Source organism: Myotis davidii, unplaced genomic scaffold, assembly GCF_000327345.1.
Source record: "Myotis davidii unplaced genomic scaffold, ASM32734v1 scaffold909, whole genome shotgun sequence".
Lineage (NCBI taxonomy): Eukaryota > Metazoa > Chordata > Mammalia > Chiroptera > Vespertilionidae > Myotis > Myotis davidii.
This window is the reverse complement of record NW_006299490.1, coordinates 677,907-703,172: the sequence shown is the minus strand read 5'-3', so window position 1 is coordinate 703,172 and position 25,266 is coordinate 677,907. Positions and strand designations below refer to the sequence as shown.

Sequence of the window (25,266 nt, the reverse complement as noted above, 5' to 3'; positions counted from 1 at the left end):
CACAAGCCAGGCTGATGGCTGCCAGCACAGCAGTGGTGGTGGGAGCCTCTCCCGCCTCCTCAGCAGCGCTAAGGATGTCCGACTGCAGCTTAGGCCTGCTCGCCGCTGGCATGTGGACATCCCCCGAGAGCTCCCAGGCTGCCAGAGGGATGTCTGACTGTCAGCTTAGGCCCAGTCCCCCGGGGAGCAGGCCTAAGCCAGCAGGCGCTCATCCCCCGAGGAGTCCCAGACTGCGAGAGGGCACAGGCCGGGCTGAGGGACCCCCCCCCTTTGCCCCCCGAGTGCACAAATTTTTGTTCACTGGGCCTCTAGTATAATAATGTTTTTCTAGGGTTACTCAGAAAATATGAAGGAAAAGAAGATTGACGTAGATTATCATGATAATAGATCTTGGGATCTAAACTGGCTAAGCAGGGGAAAAAAGACAACAGGTAGCTGATGAAAAGTGGGGAAGTGGTAGAACTCAGTGGAACAGAGAACTCTATGAAATAGCTTTGTCGGACTAGGTGAAACTAAATGGGAAGGGTAGTTGTTAATGAATGAGATGTTTGAATTTAGATTTTAGAGGTGGCACAATTATTAGTGAAAACAGATCTAGAGTATAAACACAGGAGTGGTGACTGAGGTAAAGAGAAAAGATTAGTGTGGGTGAGAAGGTCATGGTACTAGATGTATGTTTCATCCATACAGATATTGTCACTAAGAACGATAACAGAAATGTAGTAGTAGTTGAAAAGACTGTGAGCTCTGGGACCAAGAGAGTGTATATGACAACTTTAGGGGGGTTATGATTTTTGAAAGGACAACAATAAAAGGACTAGCAATGGAAAGGGAAGCAAGAGGATAAACACTTAACCCATCTGTTAGTATGTGAGAGATGGGAAAATAAGTGGTTTCTGCTCAAAAGGGCTATTGTATAGGGAGTACTGTTTTTAGAAGACACTGACAGGCTTCAGGTCGGGCAAGAAAATGAGGGAATATTAAAAGACGTTGAGAGGGAAACCAAGATGGCAGTGTAGGTAAACGCTGGTACTCGCTGCCTCCCACAACCACATCAAAATTACAATTAAAATACAGAACAGCCATCATTCAGAACCACCTGAAAGCTGGCTAAATGGATGTCCTACAACTAAGAAGTAAAGAAGAAAGCACATTGAGACTGATAGGAGAGGCAGAAGCATGGAATGGGCTGGGCTGGCACCCACATGAGCTATTTTTTTAAATCTAGAGGGAGATTATTCCTACTGAGGCCACTGGGGGGAGCAAGGGGTCCCAGCTCCACACCTAATTCCCCACCCAGGGCCCCAGAGCTGGGAAGAGAAATCCCTGTAACTTTGAGCTATAAAAACGAGTGGGGATTGTGGCTAAAGGACAGAGAAGCTGCTGGAGACTCGAGTGTTCCTCTTACAGTACCGGGCACAAATTTATTCGGACTCACTTCCTCTGAGCTCCAGCGAGCCAAGAGGCATTGGGGGCCCAGACACTTCTGGGAGAAACTAGCTTGTCTGGCATTAGGGGAGGAACTTGGGGGCCCCTTTCTACCAGACAGAGGTGCTTGTAGGGGTCATTATTCCTAGGCTGAGACCTCCCCTGTCCCAGGGCTGACTGGCAACCATATCTCAGTCCCCATCAACCTGGAGCACACTGTTCCACCCTGGTGATTCCCTGAGACCCCGATCCATCCAGTTTACAGCACTACCCAAGTAGCAGCTTTTCCATATGAATGGCCTGTTCTTACTCAGGCTTCAGACTTGGCTAAAATTCTCTCAAAGAAGCTGCAGCCGGTGACAGTGTGTCCCAAACCTATCAAAGGCCCAAGACTCAGCACTAGCACCAGCCTGCCTTGCTTCACAGCTGGGCCTTGCCTGGGCACTTTCAAACCCGATACAAATAGGAGAAAGCTCCATATCTCTCTGTAGCTCCTGCCAAGTGGCACCAAGCAGTGGCTGACTTTGCACCTCCCTGGAAAACCAAAAGCCATGCTCCTGGCAGACAGCTTCAGACCATAGCAGATTACAACTCTACACGTCCACAAGCAACACACTCAAGGGGCAGACTCAGAGAGCACCATAGCCCTACTGAAGCAAGTCCTGCTCCATAGGGGTGTCTCCTGCATAGCAGCTCTCCCACTGTAGTCACAGATGGTCCTCACAGCCAGTTGGCCTTGATGTCAGTTCCTCCCAGCGACACCAACAGCAATCAAGCCTTAATTACATGACTGTGCACACAGCCCACAAAGGCGCATACCTAGAGTGCCCAGCTCAGGTGACTGGGGAGACTGAACCATTGGGCCCTACGGGACACCTGCTACACGAGGCCACTCTACCAACTCCAGGAGACATAGCAGCTCTACCCAGTACATAGAAACAAACACAGGGAAGCAGCCAAAATGTGGAGACAAACATATCACAAATGGAAGAAAGCAAATTAATTGACACAGTTCAAAACCACAGCTATACATTTACTTAAGGGTCTTCATGAGACCTTCAAGAGACTTAGTGAGACTTTAAAGGATATTAGTGAGAATGTCAAAGACATGAAAAAGGACCAGTCAGAAATTAAGCACTCACTAACTGAAATGAATAATTTACAGGGATTCAACAGAAGATTCCAAGAATCAAATCAATGATTTGTAATATGAGGAAGCAAAAGACACCCAAACAGAAGAGCAAAAAGAATCCAAAAATATGAAGATAGTATAATGAGCCTCTGGGAGAACTTCAAGTATACCAACTTCACATTATGGGGGTAACAGAAGGAGAAGAAATAGAGCAAGATATTGGGTACCTATTTGAAGAAATGTCAGAAAACTTACCCTGCTTGGTGAAAGAAACACAGAGAGTCCCAAACAAGAGGAACCCAAAGAGGCCCACACCAAGACACATCACAATCAAAATGCCAACGGCTAAAGACAAAGACAGAATCTTAAAAGCAGTTAACTACCTACAAAGGAGTTCCCATACAACTGTCAGCTGATTTCTCAACAGAAACTATGCAGGCCAGGTGGGAGTGGCAAGACATATTCTAAGTGATGAATAGCAAGGATTTGACAAGATTATCATTTAGAATTAAAGGTCAGATAAAGAATTTCACAGGCAAGAAAAAGCTAAAGGAGTTCATCACCAACAAACCAGTATTACATGAAAAGTTGAAGGGTATTCTTTAAGAAGAGGAGAAAGAAGAACAAAAATAGGAACAATAAAATTGCAATAAATACATACCTATCAACAATTGAATCTAAAAACCAAAATAAACTTAAGAAATCTAATAAACAGAATAGACTGGTGAATAAAATAGAATCAGAGGTATGGAAATGGAACATACTTATAATTCTCAGAGGGAAGTGGGGGGTGGGGGAGGGCGGGAAGAGATTAAGCAAAGATCTTATATGCATACCTATACAGTACTACCTATGAGCACAGACAATAAATAGGGTGGTGAAGACCTGGGGCAGGGAAGGAACTGGGTAGAGGGTAGGAACTGGAGGGGGAAAAAAGGGGAGATCTGTAATACTCTCAATAAAGACTTTTAAATAAAATAGAATAAAAAAAGAATGCAATAACATATCTAGAAAAAAGAGAAAAGTTGAGACCATAAAGAGGAGTTTACTGATCATATCTTTATTCTAGAGAACAGAATGGAAGAGTTTGGGAAGGTGACGAAAGAGAAAAATGGATCAGACTGGGAATATTGAGATGAGAATGGTGATAAGAGCCAGGGTGATGCAGTTAAGTCTTGAACTTTATTGGTAATGGATAATAAGAATGATGGGGTTTATCCAGCCAAACTCAGATGCACAGACAGTTCAAGATACCTTTCTACCAGATATTCTGAACTGTACTGGACCACTCCTGCAGCTAGAGATATATTATTTGTAGGAAGTTCAACCCCACTAGATAGAAACTGGTGGCTCAGTGAACTCCAAGGAGTATCACTCCTGCTGCACAGTTGTATAAATGCCTTTACAATGAAAGATCTTTATACAGCATACTTGTTTCAGAACCTTTGGGGTTGCTATTGAATCTCTGCGAACTCTCCCTCCTCTACTGTAGTTCTCAACAGGAACAGAGACTATACCATTGTATACTGGGTATGTGAGGGGAGATGGGCAGATGGCTCTCTTTAGGTTCTTAGGTTAAGAGTAATTTGTATTTGAGAAGCTGCACTTACAGAACTACATCTGAGAAGGCTCAATGTACTTGAATCCAATGTCACTCTCAGGACATTCTGGAAACTTTGAGGATGCTTTTAATTGTCACAATTTAGGGAAGACACTGTTGGGGCCAGGAACGGCCTAAGTTCCACCATGAAAAGGATTGTCCTGCAAAAACAAAGAATCACCCACATAACTTTTGACTATCCCATAGAATATCTCAGTAGGTGAAATTTGATGTAAATCAAGGCATTTGGATCTATGAATTCCTGTTAAAAGATTAGGATGCCCTCTTTATTCTGAAATGTTTATAGTTTCTTCTTAACTGGTCTCCCCACTCCATAGTTTTCAGATTTCTAAACCCTTCAAAGTTATCAGGGTGTTATTTTAAATATGTGAGTCTGGTTATTACTTTGATATCTAAAAATTCTTAAATTATTTATTTTTGAGGGAGAATAAAATGCAAAAACTTCTTAATGGGCTTTAATGTCCTTGGCCTTCGTATCCCAACTTTCCCTTGACTTTCCTTAAGCCCTGTATTACCTATTTATTGCTGCATAACAAATTACTCTCAAATTTAGCAGTTTAAGACAAAAAACACTTTATTGTGTCACACAGTTTCTGAGGTCTAGGAGTCTCAGAGCAGCTTATCTGGATTAGAGTGGCCCAGGTTCCTTCACAAAGTATTAAGGGCTGCAGTGTTCTAAAGGCTTGAGCTCAATCACATAATTGCTAGCAACTTCAATTCCTTTTTGACTGGAGGCCTTTCTTCATGAGCTTCTCCATTATTGTATCAGTGTTATCACAGCATAGCAGCAGGCTTCACCCTAAGGGAGTAATACAGAAGACAAGAGAGGGCACTTAGGACAGAAACTACCGTCTTTTATGACCTAAATAGAGGCTCAGTGTACGAAATTCGTGCACTCGAGGGGGTCCCTCAGCCTGACCAGCACCCTCTTGCAGTCCAGGGAGTGGGCCTAAGCCGTCCGTCGGACATCCTTAGCGCTGCTGTGGAGGCAGGAGAGGCTTCAGCCACCACCACTGCCACTACACTCGCCAGCTGTGAGCCTGGCTTCTGACTGAGCAGCGCTCCCTATATGGGAGCACACTGACCATCAGGGGGCAGCTCCTGCTTTGAGCGTCTGCCCCCTGGTGGTCAGTGCGTGTCATAGCTACCTGTCATTCCACCGTTTGGTCGTTTGCATATTAACCTTTTATATAGGATTTTGTAATCTACATACCTTCACTTCTGTCATATGCTATTGGTCATATAAACCAACCCTGGTAAAAATGTAGGAGGGAACTACACAGGCAGTTAATGCCGTGAGTTAGGGATCATTGGAGGCTGGCCACCACAGTCTCCACATGCAGAATATTTTCATGTGGAAATATGAAAATATTTCCTCCCTAAACCCACCAAAGTCTCATCCCATTACAGTATCAGGTCACAGTCTAGAATATCCAAATTAGATTCAGGTACAATGGGGTTTCTCAGATGTAGTTCAGTAAGTACAGCTTCTTAAATATAAATTCCTCTCAATCTAAGAACCCAAAGAGAGGTATCTGCCCATCTCCCCTCACATACTCAGTATATATAATACTAGCTTAGGCTTAGGATAATTATTTTTTGTTTTTTGTTTTAATTGTTTTATTGCTTAAAGTATTACAAAGAGTATTACATATGTCTCCCTTTTTTTCCCCCGCCCTTGACAATCCCCTGGCCTCCCCTACCCCTCAGTGTCTTATGTCCTTTGGTTATGCTTATATGCATGCATACAAGTCCTTCGGTTGATCTCTTTCCCACCTCCCTCCTGCCCCCCAACCCTTCCCGGCCTTCCTGCTGTAGTTTGATAGTCTGTTCAAGGCTGTTCTACCTCTGTATCTATTTTTGTTCATAAATTTATAATGGTTTTTATTATCCATAAATGAGTGCGTTTTTAAAAATTAATGAGGAGATACAGAGCTTTTATGATATTTTTTTCATTTTTGACAGGATTCTAATAATCTTGGACACTTCCTCACTTTCTGGTTTGACAAAATATTCCAGGTTCATCTGAAAGAGTGGCTTCGGGATGCAAAGCTCTACACCAGGTTCCTCCAGGACACAGAACATGCCTTTACCTAAGACATTACCCTGAAATATCAGCTCCGACTCATTTCCTCATTCAGCAGCTGCTCAGAGGGTGGGTCCACAGCCACTTCCTTTGCCCATTTTTTGATTGGATTGTTTATGTTCCTTTGGTTAAGTTTTATGAGTTCCCTATAAATGTTGGAGATTAAACCCTTATCGGTGATAACATTGGCAACTATGTTTTCTCCCATGCAGGGGGCTTTCTTGTTGTTTTGTTGATGGTTTCTTTTGCTGTGCAGAAGCTTTTTATTTTGATTTAGTCCCATTTGTTTATTTTCTCTTTAGTTTCCAATGCCCTAGGAGCTGTATCAGTGAAAGAATAATTATTATAAAACATTCCTATTCAAAGGAAGACAGAAGGTAGGGGGGCAGGAGGCACAAGGGTACTGTGCCTACTGGTATATAGCATTTCTGAAATCCAGTCAGGCAAATGATGGTAGTTTCTTGGTTAAGCATCATTTCCTGGAGATAATTCACCAAAGGCTTTGCCCTTTGTGCGTTTGGTTCTACCTTCTATTCACCTTTTCCTTTTCCATTAAAGGTAGAACATGTTTGTTACTGAGTTTTCTTAGCTTACTTCCTGCCGAAATTTTTAGACTCTGAAGGCCTCTTTTTATTTTGTACCATCTCTGGTCTCTCAGTTCAAGCTGGCAATGTTCCTGAATATATAATTCTTTTAAAAAACTTTGTGGGTCCTCTTATAAATTTTATTGAGATTTATTCCATTAGTTGGAAAGCCATACCCATAAGTGCCTGTGAGATAAATCTTTCACTGCCTTGAGCTTTTGCTGGAGAAACACTCTTAAGCTTTCTAAAATTTAGCTTCATTGTTTGATTGAGAAAATCTTTGATGCACATAATCCTCTTCAGCAGGCCTTTTGTCTGCTGAAGCACCATCTCTGATCTTTCTGAAATCTTAGAAGATTTTTAGTTACTCCCTTGCTTAGTTTTTTAGACCATGTTTTTTTGTCAGTACCCTCCATTTGATCGTGGCTCAGAATCCATTGCTAAATTTTAGCATTGTTTGCAATCGAGAGAGACTACAAATTTTCAAAATCAAGTCCTGGGTCCTCATTTTTACAATATATATCACACAAACAAGGCAGTGCTTTCAAGTTTCTGGATGAAAATCACCTTAGCCAGATAGTTCAATTCATTAGGTAAATTTCTACTTTTCACGTTATTAAATTTTCTGCCCTCACCTGTAGCTTTATAAAATACCTTAAGGCTTTCATTAATAGCTTCTTCACTGTCCTCAAAGGTCATGATCTAGTTCCAAAGCCATCCCAACCATTTAGATTTGTGACAAAGTGAGGACTCTCAGTACCAACATATGTGTTAGTAATCTATTGCTGCATAACTACTTATCTCTAATTTATCAGCTTAAACACATCAATCTCAAGAGTTTCTGAGGATCAGGAATCTGAATGGTTCTGCTCAATAAACTATTGTACTTAATGTCTTAGTTCCTCACCTCTGCCTTTGCTTACACCGCCCCTCTTTACCGCAAACGTCTTTCCTGTATTCACTCAACACACTTCTGTTTGCTTTCAACTTTTATGAAGACTTTCTTGGCTTGCCCTATTTAAGCCCTATGACAGCATCCATACTTTAAGAAAATTTATGTTGCTATGAAAAAAACTCAGATTTATTGAATTTTGAGTCCCTTCTGCAGTTGCCTTGGCAGTGCCAGATCAAATGATTTCACTGGCTGGACATTCCCCACCCTTGCTTTATATGATGATTTCTTACAAGACCTTTCAAAGCAGAAACAATGTTGTAACTTAAAAGATAATATTGTTCTGGTACAAATGTTTCTTTAATAAATGTTTAAGTAGTTTTGGAAAATATAGGTACTTTATGATTATTTGGGTTTGAAAAATGAGAATCAGATACCTGTTTGAACATTTGGAATAAAGCTAATAAAGTAAGATTTAAGCTGTGCTTTCTGTAAGATTGGGAAGGATGTGACATTCTAATAATTTAAGCCAGAAAAAATTTCATGGCATTCCCAAAATTATGTTTTGTGAAACACTGTGCTAAAAGTATGTATATTGTGTTAACAAACATTTATAAACTTATGAAGTATAATGCTAAAGAGTATATTTTGGAGTCCACAGATATCTTGTCCTTCAAGGGGCTTATACTTCATATGGTAAGTAGACCATGATCTGGAACAATCCTTTTAAGTCCAAAGGGACTTAAAAAGGTAGATTAGAAATATCTATTTTTACTTTGGGTTGTTTATGTAATCAATAAAAGTAAAATCATGTAAAACCAAAATTAGTTAACTTTACTCTAACGTTCTTATATTAAAATTCCTTTTTTCTGATCTGAAAGTGTTAATGAAAATCAAGATTTTGGTTGCAGTTACCTTTTTATTACCTTGAAGTTTTCTTTTCAGCTACTGTGACATCTTTACACTTTATATGAGAATCGTATATGAATTCTCCCCCATAGTAAGTTTTTCCTTTATAATGTAATTTCAATAAAAGAAAAGCAATCTTTTTTTCTTTAAACCAGGAAATGTCATAGAATCAACTCTATAAAAATATGTTCCTAGATTCCTTTGTATTGTGTTTTTAAATACACTACTTAAAAACATCTTGTTGAACTCTTATCTTTTATCTCAACTTTTATGCTATGATTTTGTAGCATACACTTCAGGAATTTCTGCTAACTTTTGTAGTGATGAGAAATGTTTGTTTTTCTTGGGATGGGGCAGAATAAGAAATGCTTATGATAGAATTAACATATTTCCTGCTCTTTATATTTTTAGGTTTGGATTTTTCATATAAAATTCTTAATTCTTATTTATATCTAAAACTCATTTTTCATGGATGCCTAATACTTTATATCACTAACAAGAAATCAGTTAAATAACTATAATGTTTCTTTATTTCTGGGCTCAGCTAAATTAAATCCTCTCTGGAATAAAACTTTTTTTTTATGTTTTTATTTATTTTTATTTTTTTCCTTTATTGATTAAGGAATTACAAATGTGCCCTTATCCCCCCATAAACCCCCCTCATGCCCTCATTCCCCTAAAACTTAAATTTGGATTTAAAAACATCTGCAATTTCTAAGATTCAGATCTAGAAAATTTTTACCAGTTAGCCTGCCTTATCATTTGGAAAATAATGGAATATAATCTAATGTTTATTGTATGAAGTGACATGAAACAAGATGATCAATATTCCTAATATATGTGTATTTTCTAAAAGCATTACTGGGGCCTGTTAAGAGTCATTCTTGTGGTATAAATATGTAGCATATTGGTGTTATGCTGTCAACGTGTCATATACTAGACCTTACTATATATTCTGGCCATACCTTTTTTTTTTTTTAACGGTAACATTTAAAATTTTATTTATCATTAGTAAAATTTAATGACTAGTAAAAGCAGTGTTTGACTTTTTTTTCAAGAAAAACGATCTTAATTAAAATGTTACATGCAGTAAACATTAATATCTCAAGAAATGATTTTAAATATAATGTTACATGCAATAAACACCAACTATTCAAGAAAAATGACCTTACATATAATATTACATGCAATAAACATTAATATTTCAAGAATAAAAGTATTTTAAATGTAATAATATTACCAAAACTGTGCTAACATAGTATGATATCACAAAAGTTGTAGGAAATACTAAAAATCTGCAAATAACAGGATTACTTCTATTATTTTCTAGCATATTCCCTCCCTCCCTTGCTCTGTTTTTGTTCATCAGTTTCCATTGTTCATTATATTCCACAAATGAGTGAGATCATATGATATTTATATTTCTCTGACTGGGTTATTTTGCTTAGCATGATGCTTTTAAAGTCTATTTTGTCAGATATGAATATTGCTACTCCAGCTTTTTTTTTCTTTTCTGTTTGCATGGATAATTTTTCCCCTCCCTTCACTTTCATCCTGTGTGTGTCTTTTGTTTTGAGGGGGCAGATCTCTTGTAGACAGCATATAGTTGGGTCGTTTTTGTATCCATTCAGCTACACACACCTTTTGATTGGAGAATTTAATCCATTTACAATTAGGATTATTATTGAGAGGTATTTATTTGTAGCCATTTTAATTCTGTATGGCTAGGTTTATCTCTCTGTTTCTTCTCCTCAACAATCCCTTAGAGCAGTCCCTTTAGCATGTCTTGTAATGCTGGCTTGGTGGTGTTGAACTCCTTTAGCCTTGTTTTATGTGGGAAGCTCTTTATTTGACTGTCTATTTTGAATGATAGCCTTGCTGGATATAGTAATCTTGGTCTCAGATCCTTGCTTCCCGTTACCTTGAATATTTCATGGCATTCCTTTCTGGCCTATAGAGTTCCTGATGAGAAATGAGGTGTCAGCCTTATGGGAACTCCTTTGTAGATAAGTTTTCTCTTGCTGTCTTTAAGATTTTCTCTTTGTCTTTAATTTTTGGTATTTTAATTATGATGTGTCTGGGTGGGGTCTGTTTGGGTTATTCTTATTTGGGGTTCTCTGTGCCTCCTGAACTTGTGTGACTTTTTCCTTTACCAGATTAGGGAAGTTTTCTACCATTATTTCTTCAAACACCTTCTCTATCCCTGTCTTCTTTTTTGCTGCTTCTGGCACACCTACTATTCTAATATTGTTATGTTTCACATTGTCCCTACTCTGAACTCTGTTTCAGATAAATTTCTTATACCTGCTTCATTTATTTCTTCTTCTGGAGAACTCTGTACTTCTTTCATTTGGGGGTTGTTTCTTTGTCTCCTCATTTTGGTTGTAAGTTTGGATTTGTGATTATGTTTTCAGTGGATCCTCTATACCTCTCAATCTCTAGTGCAGGGCAGTGTTAAAGGCTGTTTCTGACTAAGTGGATCAGGTAAAGTCTCAAAGCCTCCAGAGACCGCTTCTGTCTACAGACTAATAGGATTCTGACTTGAGTTGCCCCCAGGCAATCATCCTCAGGTGTGGCAAGAGTTTTTTTCAACAGATTGGGGCAGTTGCTTCTGCCTGGAGACTAATTGTTACTTTTAATATCTTAAGTGGCCTCAGGCCAAGGTGTTTTCCAATAGGGTGTGTCAACTGTCTTTTCTCCAGGCAAGGCAGATGTCTATGTGGGAAAGATGTCCTTTGCTATGTGAGGGAATGACTCAGGCCAGGAAACATGGAGTGTCTGCCTTCTGAGCTCTATCTCCCAAGTCCCTAGTCCTGGGTTCTGCTCTCACAGCTCCAGTCCACTTTACCCTCCCTCTGCCAGAGCACAAGGTGGGTGGCTCCACAGGGCATTTTTGTGCGTTGGCCCTTTAAGAGGGTGCCTGAACTTTCAGCTGCCACTCCCTGGCAGACAGCACCCCACTGCTTTTCACAGCTAGATGTTATGTGGGTACCCTCCTCAGTTTGGTGCTCTCTGCTGGGGAGCCTAGCTTTAGGATTAGATACCAGAGTTCTCAGTGGCATCCCTTCCCCTTTCCCCTCCAACCCCCACAGCTAAGATATCTCTCAGGGACTTCAGTTGTTGTCTGTGGGTGCCCAGCCAGCCCTTTTGTGCCTCTGCCCCTCCTACCAGTCTCTACGTGGTCTCCACCTTTGGTCCTTGGGTATCAGGGTTCTATCCTGTGAGTTTTCCATTGACTATTCAGGAAGCCTTTCCGTATTTCAGTCCTAATTCCAGCTTGTTCCTGGGAGCATGTCCATGTAGCATCATCCTACTCTGCCACCGCCTATACCTCCTTTTGATTGCTCCAATTCCTTCCAAGTTTTCTCCAACCACGGGATTACTTCTTGTTTATTCCTATGTACTAAAATATTCCTCTACAAGTTGGTTTAGTAACCTCTTTCTGATCCCTTAGATCTCAGTTCAAGATATCTACTCATTAGGATAAGTCTGTTACATGCTCCAATAATAATCATATCTTAGCAATTACTGTTTAAACTTCCTTTTTATTTATGTGGTTATTTGCTTAGTCTTTACCATCTGACTCTAAACTCCCAAGTACCTTTAGCTTCAGAACTTAATGTTTCCATTATTTGTTGAATGAATGGCTAGATTTGCCTGTTAATTTATTCATATGAAATTTTTTTTCTAAAGATGGGCAAAATAAGAAATGCTTATGATAGAATTAATATTCTTTTTTTAATAATATATTTTATTGGTTTTTTACAGAGAGGAAGGGAGAGGGACAGAGAGTCAGAAACATTGATCAGCTGCCTCCTGCACACCCCCAACTAGGGATGTGCCCACAACCGCGGTACATGCCCTTGACCAGAATCGAACCTGGGACCTTTCAGTTCACAGGCCGACACTCTATCCACTGAGCCAAACCGGCTAGAGCAGAATTAGCATTCTTTTTTTTTTTTAAATGTTTTATTGATATTTTACAGAGAGGAAGGGAGAGAGACAGAGAGCCAGAAACATTGATCAGCTGCCCCCTGCACATCCCCCACCAGGGATGTGCCCGCAACCAAGGTACATGCCCCTGACCGGAATCGAACCTGGGACCCCTCAGTCCGCAGGCCGACGCTCTATCCACTGAGCCAAACCGGTTTCGGCAGAATTAGCATTCTTAATGATAGACTAGGCTTACCTGTTAATCTATTCATAAATAATGCTTATGATAGAATTAACAGCTTAATCTGTCCCAGAGCTGTGTTTAAAGATTAGGAGCAAAATTCCCACTGTAATTTAGTGGGACAATGATTATTCCATTAAATTCTTTTACCATGTTATTTCTATGTGATTAGACACATGACTTAAGTGCTAGATCTTAGTTTTATCATTTGTAGAATGAACTTGAACTACTTGATCTATAAGCTTTTTCTGACTCAAATGTTCAGTGATGTTCAGGGTTTCTCTAATTATGAGACAGTATAGGTAAGGCTGTGCTATAAATATACAATCCTAAAATATTAGTGCCTTTATAACAAATTAATTCCTAACACTGCATTGCCCATAGAGTTAATTTGGGGGTTCTGTTCTACATGACCTCACTCCAAAATCCAGCTGACAGAGCATCCTCCATCCTGAACATTGATGGACACTGTAATAGAGGAAAGAGTCTGGAATTTTTCATATCTTGTATCAGTTATTCAAATCATCTGTTCAGAAGTTACCTATCACTTCAGCTCAAAACTCAATGGCCAAAACAAGTCTTATAGCTCCACCTAACAACAATGGAACCAGGAAGTATAATCTATCCTAATATATAAAAACCCTGGGACCGTCACATCCGCAATGACCAGGAGGCTTGACCAACCGGAAGTCAGTTCTGCAGTTAGTGCTGGGTCGCCACTGCTATGGCTTCAGGCACTGTGACCCAGCACTGACTGCTGAGGGGTCTGCAAATCAGGCCCTGAGAAAGGCCTAAAGAGAGAAGCAGGGTCTCATTTGTAGCCTTGATGGCAGCTGTTGATCAGCACTTGCCTCTCTCTTTAGCTCCAGGCCTGGTCAGTAGCTGCACCTCTATTTCTGTCCAGGCCTTTACTGGGGCTGGTGATCAGCCCCGCCTTTCTGATCAGGCCCTGTGGATAGGCCCAGAGACACTGACTGGCATAGAAACCAACCAATCAGAACCAAATTGGCCAGCAGAGGAGGGCAGTTGGGGGCGATCAGGCTGGCAGGGGAGAGCAGTTAGGGGGTGAGATCAGGCCAGCAGGGGAGGGCAGTTGGGGGCCAGCAGGCCAGCAGGGAAGGGCAGTTGGGGGTGCTCAAGCCAGCAGGGGAGCAGTTAGGTGTTAATCAGGCTGGCAAGGGAGCATTTACGAGGTGATCAGGCTGGCAGGCAGAAGTGGTTAGGGGCAATCGAGCAGGCAGGCAGGCAAGTGGTTAGGAGCCAGCAGTTTTGGATTATGAAGAGGGATGTCCAACTGCTGGTTTCGGCCTGATCCCAGGGATCAGCCGAAACCGGCAGTTGGACATTCCCTGAGGGGTCCCAGATTGGAGAGGATGCAGGCTGGGCTGAGGGATACCTGTGCCCAGTGCACAAATTTTGTGCATGGGTCCTCTAATATATATATAAAGCATCGTGATGACCAGTACGACCAAATGACCGGTCACCATGAGATGCTTTGAGCACCTCTCAGTCCCTCCCCATGGCCCACAGGCTCCAGTCGCAGCAAGGTAGGCAGCAGGTGGGTAGGGCTGCGAACAGCAATAGATTACCTCGCGTGATATCACGCGCTGGGCCTCTAGTTCTACCATATGACCAGAAGGCAAAGAACAAAAATATTTGGCAAACAGCACAATGACAGATCTGCCCTCTGGTCAACCAAAAGTTTGGATCATTTTCCTTCCCACAGACAAAATTGTCTCATCTCCTCCCCAGTGAATCCAGCACAGAAATACCAGTTAAACAATATCAAACTTCCTCAAAGTTGATTGCTTTTTTCTTAGTCAAAGACCTTGATTTTTTAAGAGTCTCATGCTCTACCGACTGAGCTAGCTCGGCACCTAAGACCTTGATTTTTTAATTTATGGCTTGGATTGAGCAGCAGTCTTCAAATAACTGTAAGTCCACAAATTTTTGGATTCTTCCTTTTCATTCCGGCTTACTAAAAGGTCAGTTTTCAAAATTTTTTATTTATTGTGGAGCAGCTATCACACTATTTTAATGTTCAGGGTTGTTGTTTTTTTAACCTCGTCTAGAGCTTGAGATTTGTTAAATTCATTATCTCCTTTTCAAGTCATCATAACTGACTTTTACCAATATTTTGTGCTGCCTAATATGAATTGCCATCCTTCCAGCTTTGGGGAATTTTTCTTGCTTCCTGGCCCCCAGACTAATGGTATATATTTTAGTCTTTGTGTTATAAAAGTATCCCATTTCTGGCACCAATTTATGTCAGGACAAACTAGGTTATGATATGATAACAAACAAAAACCCTGATCCCTTCAGTCCACAGGCTCACGCTCCATCCACTGAGCCAAACCAGCCAGGGCCAAAAGTTTATTTCTTGTTAATGTCATATTTTTTTCATGGGTTAGCTGGGAAACCAGGCTGATGCAGCTGTCAATATCTCAAACATGGTGACAGGTAGAAGAGCATTTTGAAGGATTTCACATACTTTACCAGCAATTAAATACTCTGGTCCAGAAGTAACATAAGAAGCTTTGATTCACAGCTCATTGGCCAGAAAGTCACCTGTGCCACCAGCCAGCCACAGGAGGGCCAGAAAAAGCACAGTTGTAATGTGTACCTGACCAAATCAGAAATAATTGGATGAACAGAATTAAAGACTACCTAGTAGACTTTCAGTATTCATCTTTGTGTATTGGGGATAGAAGATGAGGAAAAGAGGGTAGATAATTATTGTAGATTCAATCCTACAACTCCTTGCATTTGGACAATGTGCTAACTGTCCTCTCTTTTTTAGAGGACATTTGTGAAGACAGATAACTTCAGTAGGCCATGTTTTATCTCTCCTGAGCTTAAGGTCTTTAATCTGTCCTTCACTATTAAAAAGTAAGTTTTTCATTCTGACCATGGTTTGTTCAGATTATAATAAAAATGTAAATAATCTCAATTTCTTAGTAGCAGGCATATTTTGGTTGTCATGATCAGATTGACAGCCATTTATTACTGGAAAGTTAATTTGCCTTCATAGAGTTAAAAAAAAATAGAATGTCAGTGTCTGTCAGAGTTTGCTGCTTTGAAATGAGATTTTTGTTAAGTACATTACTTATTCTTGTTTAGGTATAGAAGAATCATCCTTCCATTCTGACCCAATTTAATGCAACTCCTGAGATGATACAAACTTTTAGCATAGTTTACTTAACATTTTTATAAGAAACTTAAATATTATCTGGCAGACTCCAAACAATAAATAGGCTATCATATAAGAGTGTTTGTATGAGCCTAAAGACCTTTGCAAGAAGGAATATAATTTACTTTCTAAGTTTATAAATACCAGCTAAAGTGTGTTAGGATTAGACCTGAAACTGCTATAGGTATATTTTTCAAGTGTTGCAACCATTTGCCCTTTCTTCCCAAATAAAAGTTAGGCATTTTTCTTTCTTTTGCCAGACCTACTTTAGGTAGCTTTAAAAGTTTTAAATTTTTCTGGTGAGTTATCTCTACCCATTGGGATGAAGTGTGTGGTATCAAATAATCTTTTAAATGAATTATTGCCACTGATTTAACTTGATCAGGAAAGCTGGGAGAACAAGGCTTCTTTATGACTGTATTGCATTTTTGCTTGTACTTTTAAAGTGTGTAGAAAGATCTCATTCTCTCGTAAAAGCTGAAAAAGTGACTGACCATAGTATGAATTTGTCATGTAGACTTCTTGAGTTCTATAGTGATCATCTTCAGAGGTTAGGATTATTTTGTTAACAGTGTCAGTCTGCCAGTAAAAATGAATTGGAGGTTTAAAATGTGTTCTTTTGTAAGATTAATAGGAGAAATGATTTATTTTAAGAGAACACAGGATAAATTTGGAATTAGTTTTATTACTGATTTGTTGGTTCATATATAGCTACAGTAAAGTAGTTTATATTAATGCACCTTGGTATAACTTCACTTTTCCTCAATGCAGGCTTATAACTTAGGAAAGCATTTTCTACCCATTACTAATAAGGAAAAATGGCTTAATTGGTTTCATTATTTTCATATGAAGAACTAATAAGTATGTACTAGGTACTGTGCTAAGAGGTGTACCTGCATTTCTTATCACATTTTATCCCTATAATGGCAGTTACCTCATTTTACTAATAAGAATATTGATGTTTAGAGAATCTAAATTGCAATTAATAAACGACAGAATTGGGATTCAATCTGGGTTTCTGGCATCAGAATGTGTATTATTAAATAGTATACCTTGTATATGTCTTCCTATTGAATACAGAGTATTCTAATAAAGTCAGATTTTATTTCTGTACGGTATGTTTTATATACAAGAAAATTTGTAGTACCAAATAACATTAAATTAATTAAAATCATTTGAAATTATGAAATATGATTTATTTTCATTCACCACTGTGTTAGTTACTTTAAATAAAAGGAGACTGAATTTGAGTGAGGGAAAGAAATATATATTTAAGAACATATTGAGACTATGAGAACGCTTTTTATTTTTTAGCCACTATACAATAACATACCTTCAGAAATTGCATGGGAAGTTTTATGGTTTTGATAAAACCAAGGGACTTGGTATTAGTTAAGAAAAGAAAGAAAATTTTGTAAGGTTATTTTTAGGTTTAGTCTGAAATGAATAATAAGAATATTGTATAAACTAGCACTTTTTCCTGCACCAGCCATGTTTAGTATTTTCCAAAGGTACCTTAAATGTATAAATCTTAGCATTCAGACAAATCCTAAAGGTTTATATTTTTGATGGGTAAAACAAAATATTATTAATAAAAGCATTGTAATAACAGCTAAGTCTTTTTTTTTTTAAATATATTTTATTGATTTTTTACAGAGAAGAAGGGAGAGAGAGAGTTAGAAACATTGATGAGAGAGAAACATCGATCAGCTGCCTCCTGCACATCTCCCACTTGGGGATATGCCCGCAACCAAGGTCCATGCCCCCGACCGGAATCAAACCTGGGACCCTTGAGTCCGCAGGCCGACGCTCTATCCACTGAGCCAAACTGGTTTTGGCAACAGCTAAGTCTTGATTGCTGCAATGACTGGCAAATATAACAGAAAAATCTGTTATTTTTGTAGAACAAGGGGATGGTCAAATCTAGTCTGACTTGAGACTTTGTTTCAACCTTCTTAGTTCATCACATAGGCCCTTATTTCTCTGAGGTGGTAAATCAGTATCTTCTGACTTCTTTTATAGTAGAATATATATTAATTAAAAGCATATTTCCTTCTTAGAGGATGTTACTAATTATTTCTGTAAAAAGATCATTTTGTTCCCACATTGATAAATGTGGTGTTAAAAATACAAGTGTTGGAAGTCCAGGGAAAGAAGTAACAAATTTTAATGTTTTTCTATTGTCCACTCAGCAAGATGAAATAATATTTATTAAAGAAAAGCATACTTTACCCTTTACTGAGAACCTCTGTACATGTGGAGATAATAGGCAATTAAGAGTATTTAGTTATACAGGGAAGCATATGTACCTGTGTAACTTGGCTTTCGTGTGGTACTTAATATTCCTCAGCTTCATCCTTCATATCCAGGATGCCTGGGTATCACCAGCAGCTTTTTGAGCTCTAATCTAGTAAAGCACTCTAATGAGAATTCTGCTAAAAAAAAAAAAAAAAAAAAGGAAATCTGCTGTTACTTTCTAGATTTATCTGGTTGTATCTTCCCAGAGATCACTGTAACCATGATGCTATTGCTCTCATCTCTTAGCTGTTTAAAACTCCCTTATGCTTTTCTCTTAGTATTCTGAGTCCTCCTCTGAGTACCAACCAGAACTCAGCCATATATAAGGGAAGCAAAAGAAGATAAGGAAGAGGAATTAAGCAACAGTAAAAAGACCATGAGGAGTCAGACCTCAATCCAAATCTTACTTAGGGCAAGTGACTTAAACTTACTGAGCTTCACTTTCCCTATAAAATAGACATTATAATATATCTTTAGAATGTAGATTGTGTCTGGTAGAGTGTGAGCAGAGTGATTAAAACTTGTACTAAATAACTTAACTTCCCTCTTCTCTCTGTCATTTCCACCATGTAAATAGGAGAGCATGCTTTAGTGTCTGTCAAAGGTCCACCTTACCACAACCAGACTGCTGAGTCCCAAAAATTAAATAGCATAAATTATATATCAAGAGTGTAAACGTTTTGTAAAGAGACAGTAAATATTTGCAGGCTTTACAGTCTCTGTCACAAGTACTCAACTCTGCTGTTATAGGGCATAAGCAGCTATGGACAATATGTAAGTGAATTAGTGTAACTATGCTAATAAAATTATTTACAAAAGCAGGTAGTAGGTGGAATTTGCCCCCAAGACTATGGTTTTCCAAGCCCTAATCAGTATTATCTTTGCACAGAGATTTCATAGTTTAAATGCAATTTTCCTTTTTCAAAATGAACTTAGTGAAAGATACCTCAGTATGAGTTGAACAGTAGAGTCACAGAGTCGTTTTCCAAAATTAATAAACTATTATTGTAGAAGACAATGGATTTTGTATACCACAGTTTAACATTACAACTTTGCTTTAATGCTTACCATACTTTTAAAAAATATATATATTTTATTGATTTTTACAGAGAGGAAGGGAGAGGGATAGAGAGTTAGAAACATCGATGAGAGAGAAACATCAATTAGCTGCCTCCTGCACACCCCCTACTGGGGATGTGCCCGCAACCAAGGTATATGCCCTTGACCGGAATCGAACCTGGGACCCTTCAGTCCGCAGGCCTACGCTCTATCGACTGAGCCTAACCAGTTAGGGCAGTGGTTGGCAAACCGCGGCTCGCAAGCCACCTGCGGCTCTTTGGCCTCTTGAGTGTGGCTCTTCCATAAAATACCACGTGCAGGCACACACATACAGTGCAATTGAAATTTCCTGGCCCATGTGCAGAAGTCAGTTTTCAACCGGGGTGAGTCTATTTTGAAGAAGTGGCGTTAGAAGAAGTGGGGGGTGTCGGTCGGGCGCAGGCGGGCCCCGGAATACACAGTGCGGGGAGGTGCTCACGATTCATGCATGAGATGAGTGAGCCAATCAGTCTCAGCAGTCTCATTGTGCAATGGTTAGTGCTAGTCGCGTCCACAAATCGCGCACAGGTGACAAAAGATAGACAAAACAAGTATACAAGACGAGTGTGGATGGGAGAGTTGGAAGGGGTCGACCTTGGCGAATGTACCTCAATCAGATTGAGGACGTTTTTAGCAAAGGCCAGCTTAGGAGTACCCTAATTAAGTTAATAACAATGTACCTACCTATATAGTTTAAGTTTAAAAAATTCGGCTCTCAAAAGAAATTTCAATCATTGTACTCTTGATATTTGGCTCTGTTGACTAATGAGTTTGCCAGCCACTGGGTTAGGACATGCTTACCATACTTTTTAATACTAAACAGTAAAGACTTGGTCTCACCAAAAATTTAGATAAGTCATACTGACAATGGTCAATGAATAATAACAAAAGATTGACTTTGGTATTCTCATTTGGAAAACCATGGTGTGTTTTGGCTATGTAAAATTTATGAGGATTACTCTGTAAAGAAACTACTCAATATTATTTATCCCTGTATGTGTATTTCCCAAAATTATTTAATCACAGAATTCCTTTCATAACACCTAATGATATCCCTATAACTACTATTCAGAGGACAGTAGTCTGAGACTATCTAGTTAAGATTGGGAAATTAAGAGCTGGAAACTTTGACTTATGAAAGATCATGCAGTTTCTTGGCAGCAATTCTGGAAAAGGTACTTGCATCTTTTCCTCATGCTTATAGAGAGTCTACTTTTTCTTAAGTTTTCTTTTGCTCTTAGCTTTTAAAAAAGCTATTATTTGAGCCCAAGCTGGTTTTGCTTAGTGGGTAGAGATTCGGCCTGTGGACTGAAGGGTCCCTGGTTGGATTCCCATCAAGGGCACTGACCTTGGTGTGCGGGAGGCAACTAATCAATGTGTCAGTCTCATATCAATCAATGTTTCTTTCTGTCTCTCCTCTTCCCTTCAATGGAAAAATATCCTCAGGTGAAGATTAACAACAACAACCAAAAAGCTATTGTTTGAAAATAATTTCAAACTTACAGAAAAGAAAAGGAGTATTACACCCGTATTTACCTATTATTAACATTTTGCCCCACTGCCTTTATGATTTTTTTTTCACATACTTTCTGTCATTCCTGCACACATGTATTTTTTTTCAAGCCATTTGAGAGTAAGTTGCCTATATCATGAACTTAAATATTTCAGTGGTGGGGGAGGGGTAATCTTTTTATGATGATGACATTTCTTAAGATCACAGTCCCTTTGATTTTTTTTTTTTTAAATGGATATCATTTGGGGTTTGTCTGATGTTTTCTCAGTTAGATTTAGGTTTTGCATTCCTAGCTAGAATATTACAGAAAAGATGCCGTACTGTCATGGCATCACATCTGAAGGTACATATATCTATCTATCTGTCCCTCAATAATAATTTTAATTTTGATCACCCAGTCAAGGTGTGGTCAGTTTTCTCCACTGTATAGTTACTCGTTTTCCCTTGCAACTAATGAACAATCTGTGGGGAATATACATATTTTGAGAGTCAATATAAATATAGTGAAGTTGTTTAGAGCTCATACAGCTGGGTTTGAATTCAGCTATGAATGAACCTAGGCAAGTTTACTGATCTATGAAATAGAGAGGGTATTGCCACCTCTTTTTCTAGATGGGTGTGTAATAGTATTGTTTTAAGCTTTAAATGAAGCAAGATTTGTGAAACTCAAGCCTGGCATATGATAAATGCTCAGTACCTGTTAGCTTTTATTATTTTAATTCTAGAAAGATGAATTAATAGGCATTAATAAAGCCTAACTGAAATTATTAAAGCTTTATAACCCAAAGCTAAAAAGGACTTCCAAATCATTTCTTCGAAGTATATTAAAATTTTATCCAAGATAAATGCCTTTTTAAAACAATTATTGAGATTTTTCTTACGTTTGATGTTCTTCCCTACCTGTAGTGTCCTGCCCCTTCTTATATGTATGAGAAGGGTAGTTTAGGAGTGAAAACCCTGTCAGGAATTTTTTTTTTGATCCTGGCTTGCTCAGTTTTCAATTTTATAAGGATTTTAATTGGGTCTTTATGAAATAGACATAAAAATTACCCCTACTTGTTTTCTATGTTACCATTGTGGTAGTATTACATAATAGTTGTGAAAGACTTTCTAAAAGAGGGGTGACATCTTAGTAGAATTATAAAGAACACAGAGATTTGTATGATTAAAGACAGGAAACATCACCAATAGGTGTTATAGAAAGTTATATGGCCAGAGTGTGAAATTCGGGGTGGAAAGTGGTAAGGTGTTAGACTGGAAGGATTAGGTAAACCTAATCATGAAAGACCTTGTTTGCCATGCCAAGAAGTTTGAATTTTATCACAAAAGCAACAGAGAGCCAAGGATTAAGCATGACAGTGGCATGATCAAATTCTTTTAGACCACTGGCAGTAACTGTACAAGGGAATTTGAGAATACTATGCTTGGGTAAGAAGACTAGTTGCTGCCTGAACTATGAAAAAAATGAATGAAATCTAGAGGATATGATGCCTAATTTAGAAACGGGGAAGTAGGAAGAAGGAGGTGGAAAAATTAAGGCTTCTATCTTGGATGACTGGATATATGATGGTTCAGTTAATTGTAATAGGTTAACAGGAGGAGGAACAGACTTGCAGAATCACCAGATGGGAATGTTGATGTTCTGAGAGATATATCTTTGGAACATATAATAAAAGATATTTTATACGTGTGCCTAGAGTTCAGCAGAAATCTGGGCTAGAAATTAAGATTTCTTTATCTGGTCATCAGCCTACAGGTGGTAAATAAAGCCATGATAGTCGATGAAATTGCAAGAGTGAATATGTACAAGGGCTAAGGACTTAAGTCTTTTTACAGTTTTCATTTGTATTAGATATCTAAAAACTAGAGGCCCGGGTGCACGAAATTTGTGCACTCAGGGGAGGGAGGTCCCTCAGCCCAGCCTGAGCCCTCTCGCAGTCCGGAAGCCCTCGGGGGTTGTCTGACTGGCAGCTTACATCCGCTCCCCCTAAGCCATCAGTTGGACATCCTTAGGGCTGCCGTGGAGGTGGGAGAGGCTCCCACCACCACCGCTGTGCTCACCAGCTGTGAGCCTGGCTTAGGGCTTCTTAGTGGTGCTCCCCCTGTGGGAGCGCACTGACCATGAGCAGCTCCTGCAATGAGCGTCTGTCCCCTGGTGGTCAGTGTGCATCATATCTACCTGTTGTTCTTCCATTCGGTTGATTTGCATATTAGCCTTTTATTATATAGGATCTTTTATCTCCTCTTTTTTCTTTTCTATATATTTTTTTATTTATTTCAGAGAGTAAGGGAAAGCGAAGCATCAATGATGATGATGAGAGAGGATCATTAATTGGCTGCCACCTGAATGCCCCCCACTGGGGATCAAGCCAGCAGCCCAGGCATATGCCTTTGACTGGAATCAAACCTGGGACCCTTCAGTCCACGGGCTGACACTTTATCCACTGAGCCAAACCAGCTAGGGCACACTTTGCTCTTTTTTATATCTTCTATTTATCTCCTTATTATGTTCATGCTTTCCTTTAAGTTCCTTAACATATTTATAATAACTGTCTAAAATTCTTGTCTGCTTTCGATCACTATTGGGGTTTTTTTTAGTCTATTTATATTTCCCTATTTTGATTCCCACTTTCCTGCTTCTTCCTAGTAGTTGCTAAGTTTCTAAATTTTTTCTTCTTCTTTTAAAGAGCACCTTTACTTGGAAGACAGTTAAATTGCCTGCAGATCAGCTTTCAAGACTTGAATGTAAGCTCTGTTGGTATGGACTTATGGTGGCCTTTAATCTGGGACTATTTAGCCTTAATATCAAGGCATGGCCCTTCTGGGGTCTCTATTAACTGTACCAGATGTTCAAAAAGGTCTCATTACTGTGTGGGATCAGAACTCTACCATCTCTCAATTCTTTGTTAGTGCTGGGACTTATTTAGCCTATAGCTTCGTAGTAGTTTGTTCTGTACTCAGTAATTGTTCTTGGACCAACCACTTTAAATTTCATTCTAAGTATGCAGGGCACAGTATGCAGCTAAAGACGCAGTGAGACCCCATGCACATGTTTGGGGCTCTTTATCTGGGTAGTGCCCTTCTCTTTGATACACTGGCCCACAAAGTCCAGCCATTGCAGCCTCCCTGATCCCCGATCTGTTTCCCCAACTCAGTGAGACCACCATGCTCTGTTTGGAATCCCCTTCCATTTACTATATATGATCCAGAAAGTTTCTCCAGGCAGAAAATCAGGGACATACATATTAGGGCTCTCTCCCTTTGTTTCCCTACCTCAGTGATCAAAGTTCTGCATTGCCAGTTGTCCAATGTTTGCAAACAGATGTTTCATAGATTTTGTCCAGTTCTTCCTTTATTTACAATGAAGAAAGGCACCTGGGACCAGGGCTTTGCACCGGCAACCAGCAGGCATCCAGGACTTGGGGTTTCCTCACAGCCCTGGCTTTGTCCAGAAGGACGTCCGATCTAATTAGCATATTTGCTTTTATTATTATAGGCTAGTGTCCCGGTGCACGAAATTTGTGCACATTAAAGGGGAAATAATTAGAGGGAATATTTTAATATTGCTATTTGCCCTTTCTCTGTAATAGAAGAGTCAGAGATGAAAGAAAATTAGTAAAATGTATATGAAAACCTTCCTCCTGTCAGAGTCTGGGGTGCGCCGCTTGACCCAGAGTCAAGTCCCAGCCCACCCGGCCAGCCCCACCCCCAATGGGCAAGATCCAGACCAAGCCGGCCCCACACCTGTCAAGCCCCACTGGGCAGGGGGTGCAGCTTCAGGTCCCCCGGTGCATGGCAGGCAGGGGGCACAGCCTCAGGTTGCCTGACCTGGCGCCAGGGCAGGGGACGTGGCCTGAGGTTCCCTGTCGAGCCCTGCCAGGTGGGGGGCTCAGCCTCACATGCCCCGGGGCTGGGTGTGCGGTCTGAGATCCCCCAGGCCAGTGCAGGGGGGATGCCTTAAGGTCCCTACCAAGCCCTATCAGATGGGGGGTGAGCCCTGAGGTCCCCCGTCAAGCCCCCCCGGATGGGGGGGCGTGGCCTCAGGTCCCCTGTCTTGGTGCTGGGATGGGGCATGCGGCCTGTGTTCCCCCGTCAAGCCCTGCTGGCAGGGGGCGTGGCCTGAGATCCCCCAGCCTGGCGCTGGGGCAGGGGGCACAGCCTGAGGTTCCCCATCAAGCCCTGCCAGGTGAAGGGCACAGCCTGAGGTCACCTGTCAAGCTCTATCAGGTTGGGGCGCAGGCTCAGGTCCCTGATGATTGCAGCTATCTTGTGTTATGGAATCCCTGCTTCCGCTGTAGGCACAGCCATCTTGACTGTTAGATGGTCAATTTGCATATTCTC

The 25,266-nt window shown here is 40.0% G+C and overlaps 1 protein-coding gene across 7 annotated transcripts in view; it reads left to right on the top strand.

The window, feature by feature from the left end:
- The window catches only part of EPC1 (enhancer of polycomb homolog 1), a 108,608-nt gene that overhangs the window by 39,553 nt on the left and 43,789 nt on the right, over window positions 1-25,266 (top strand). The window contains exons 1-2 of one of the 7 annotated variants that reach the window (XM_015571415.1): window positions 15,495-15,715; window positions 18,593-18,726. The exons of 4 other annotated variants lie outside the window; for them this stretch is intronic. In XM_015571415.1, coding sequence (XP_015426901.1) covers window positions 18,691-18,726 — 36 coding nt within the window. In that variant the 5' untranslated portion in view covers window positions 15,495-15,715; window positions 18,593-18,690. Of the gene's footprint in view, window positions 1-15,494; window positions 15,716-18,592; window positions 18,727-19,892; window positions 19,899-21,444; window positions 21,455-25,266 lie in introns of those variants that run through there. 2 more of the 7 variants (XM_015571416.1, XM_015571417.1) reach the window with 2 other exon arrangements.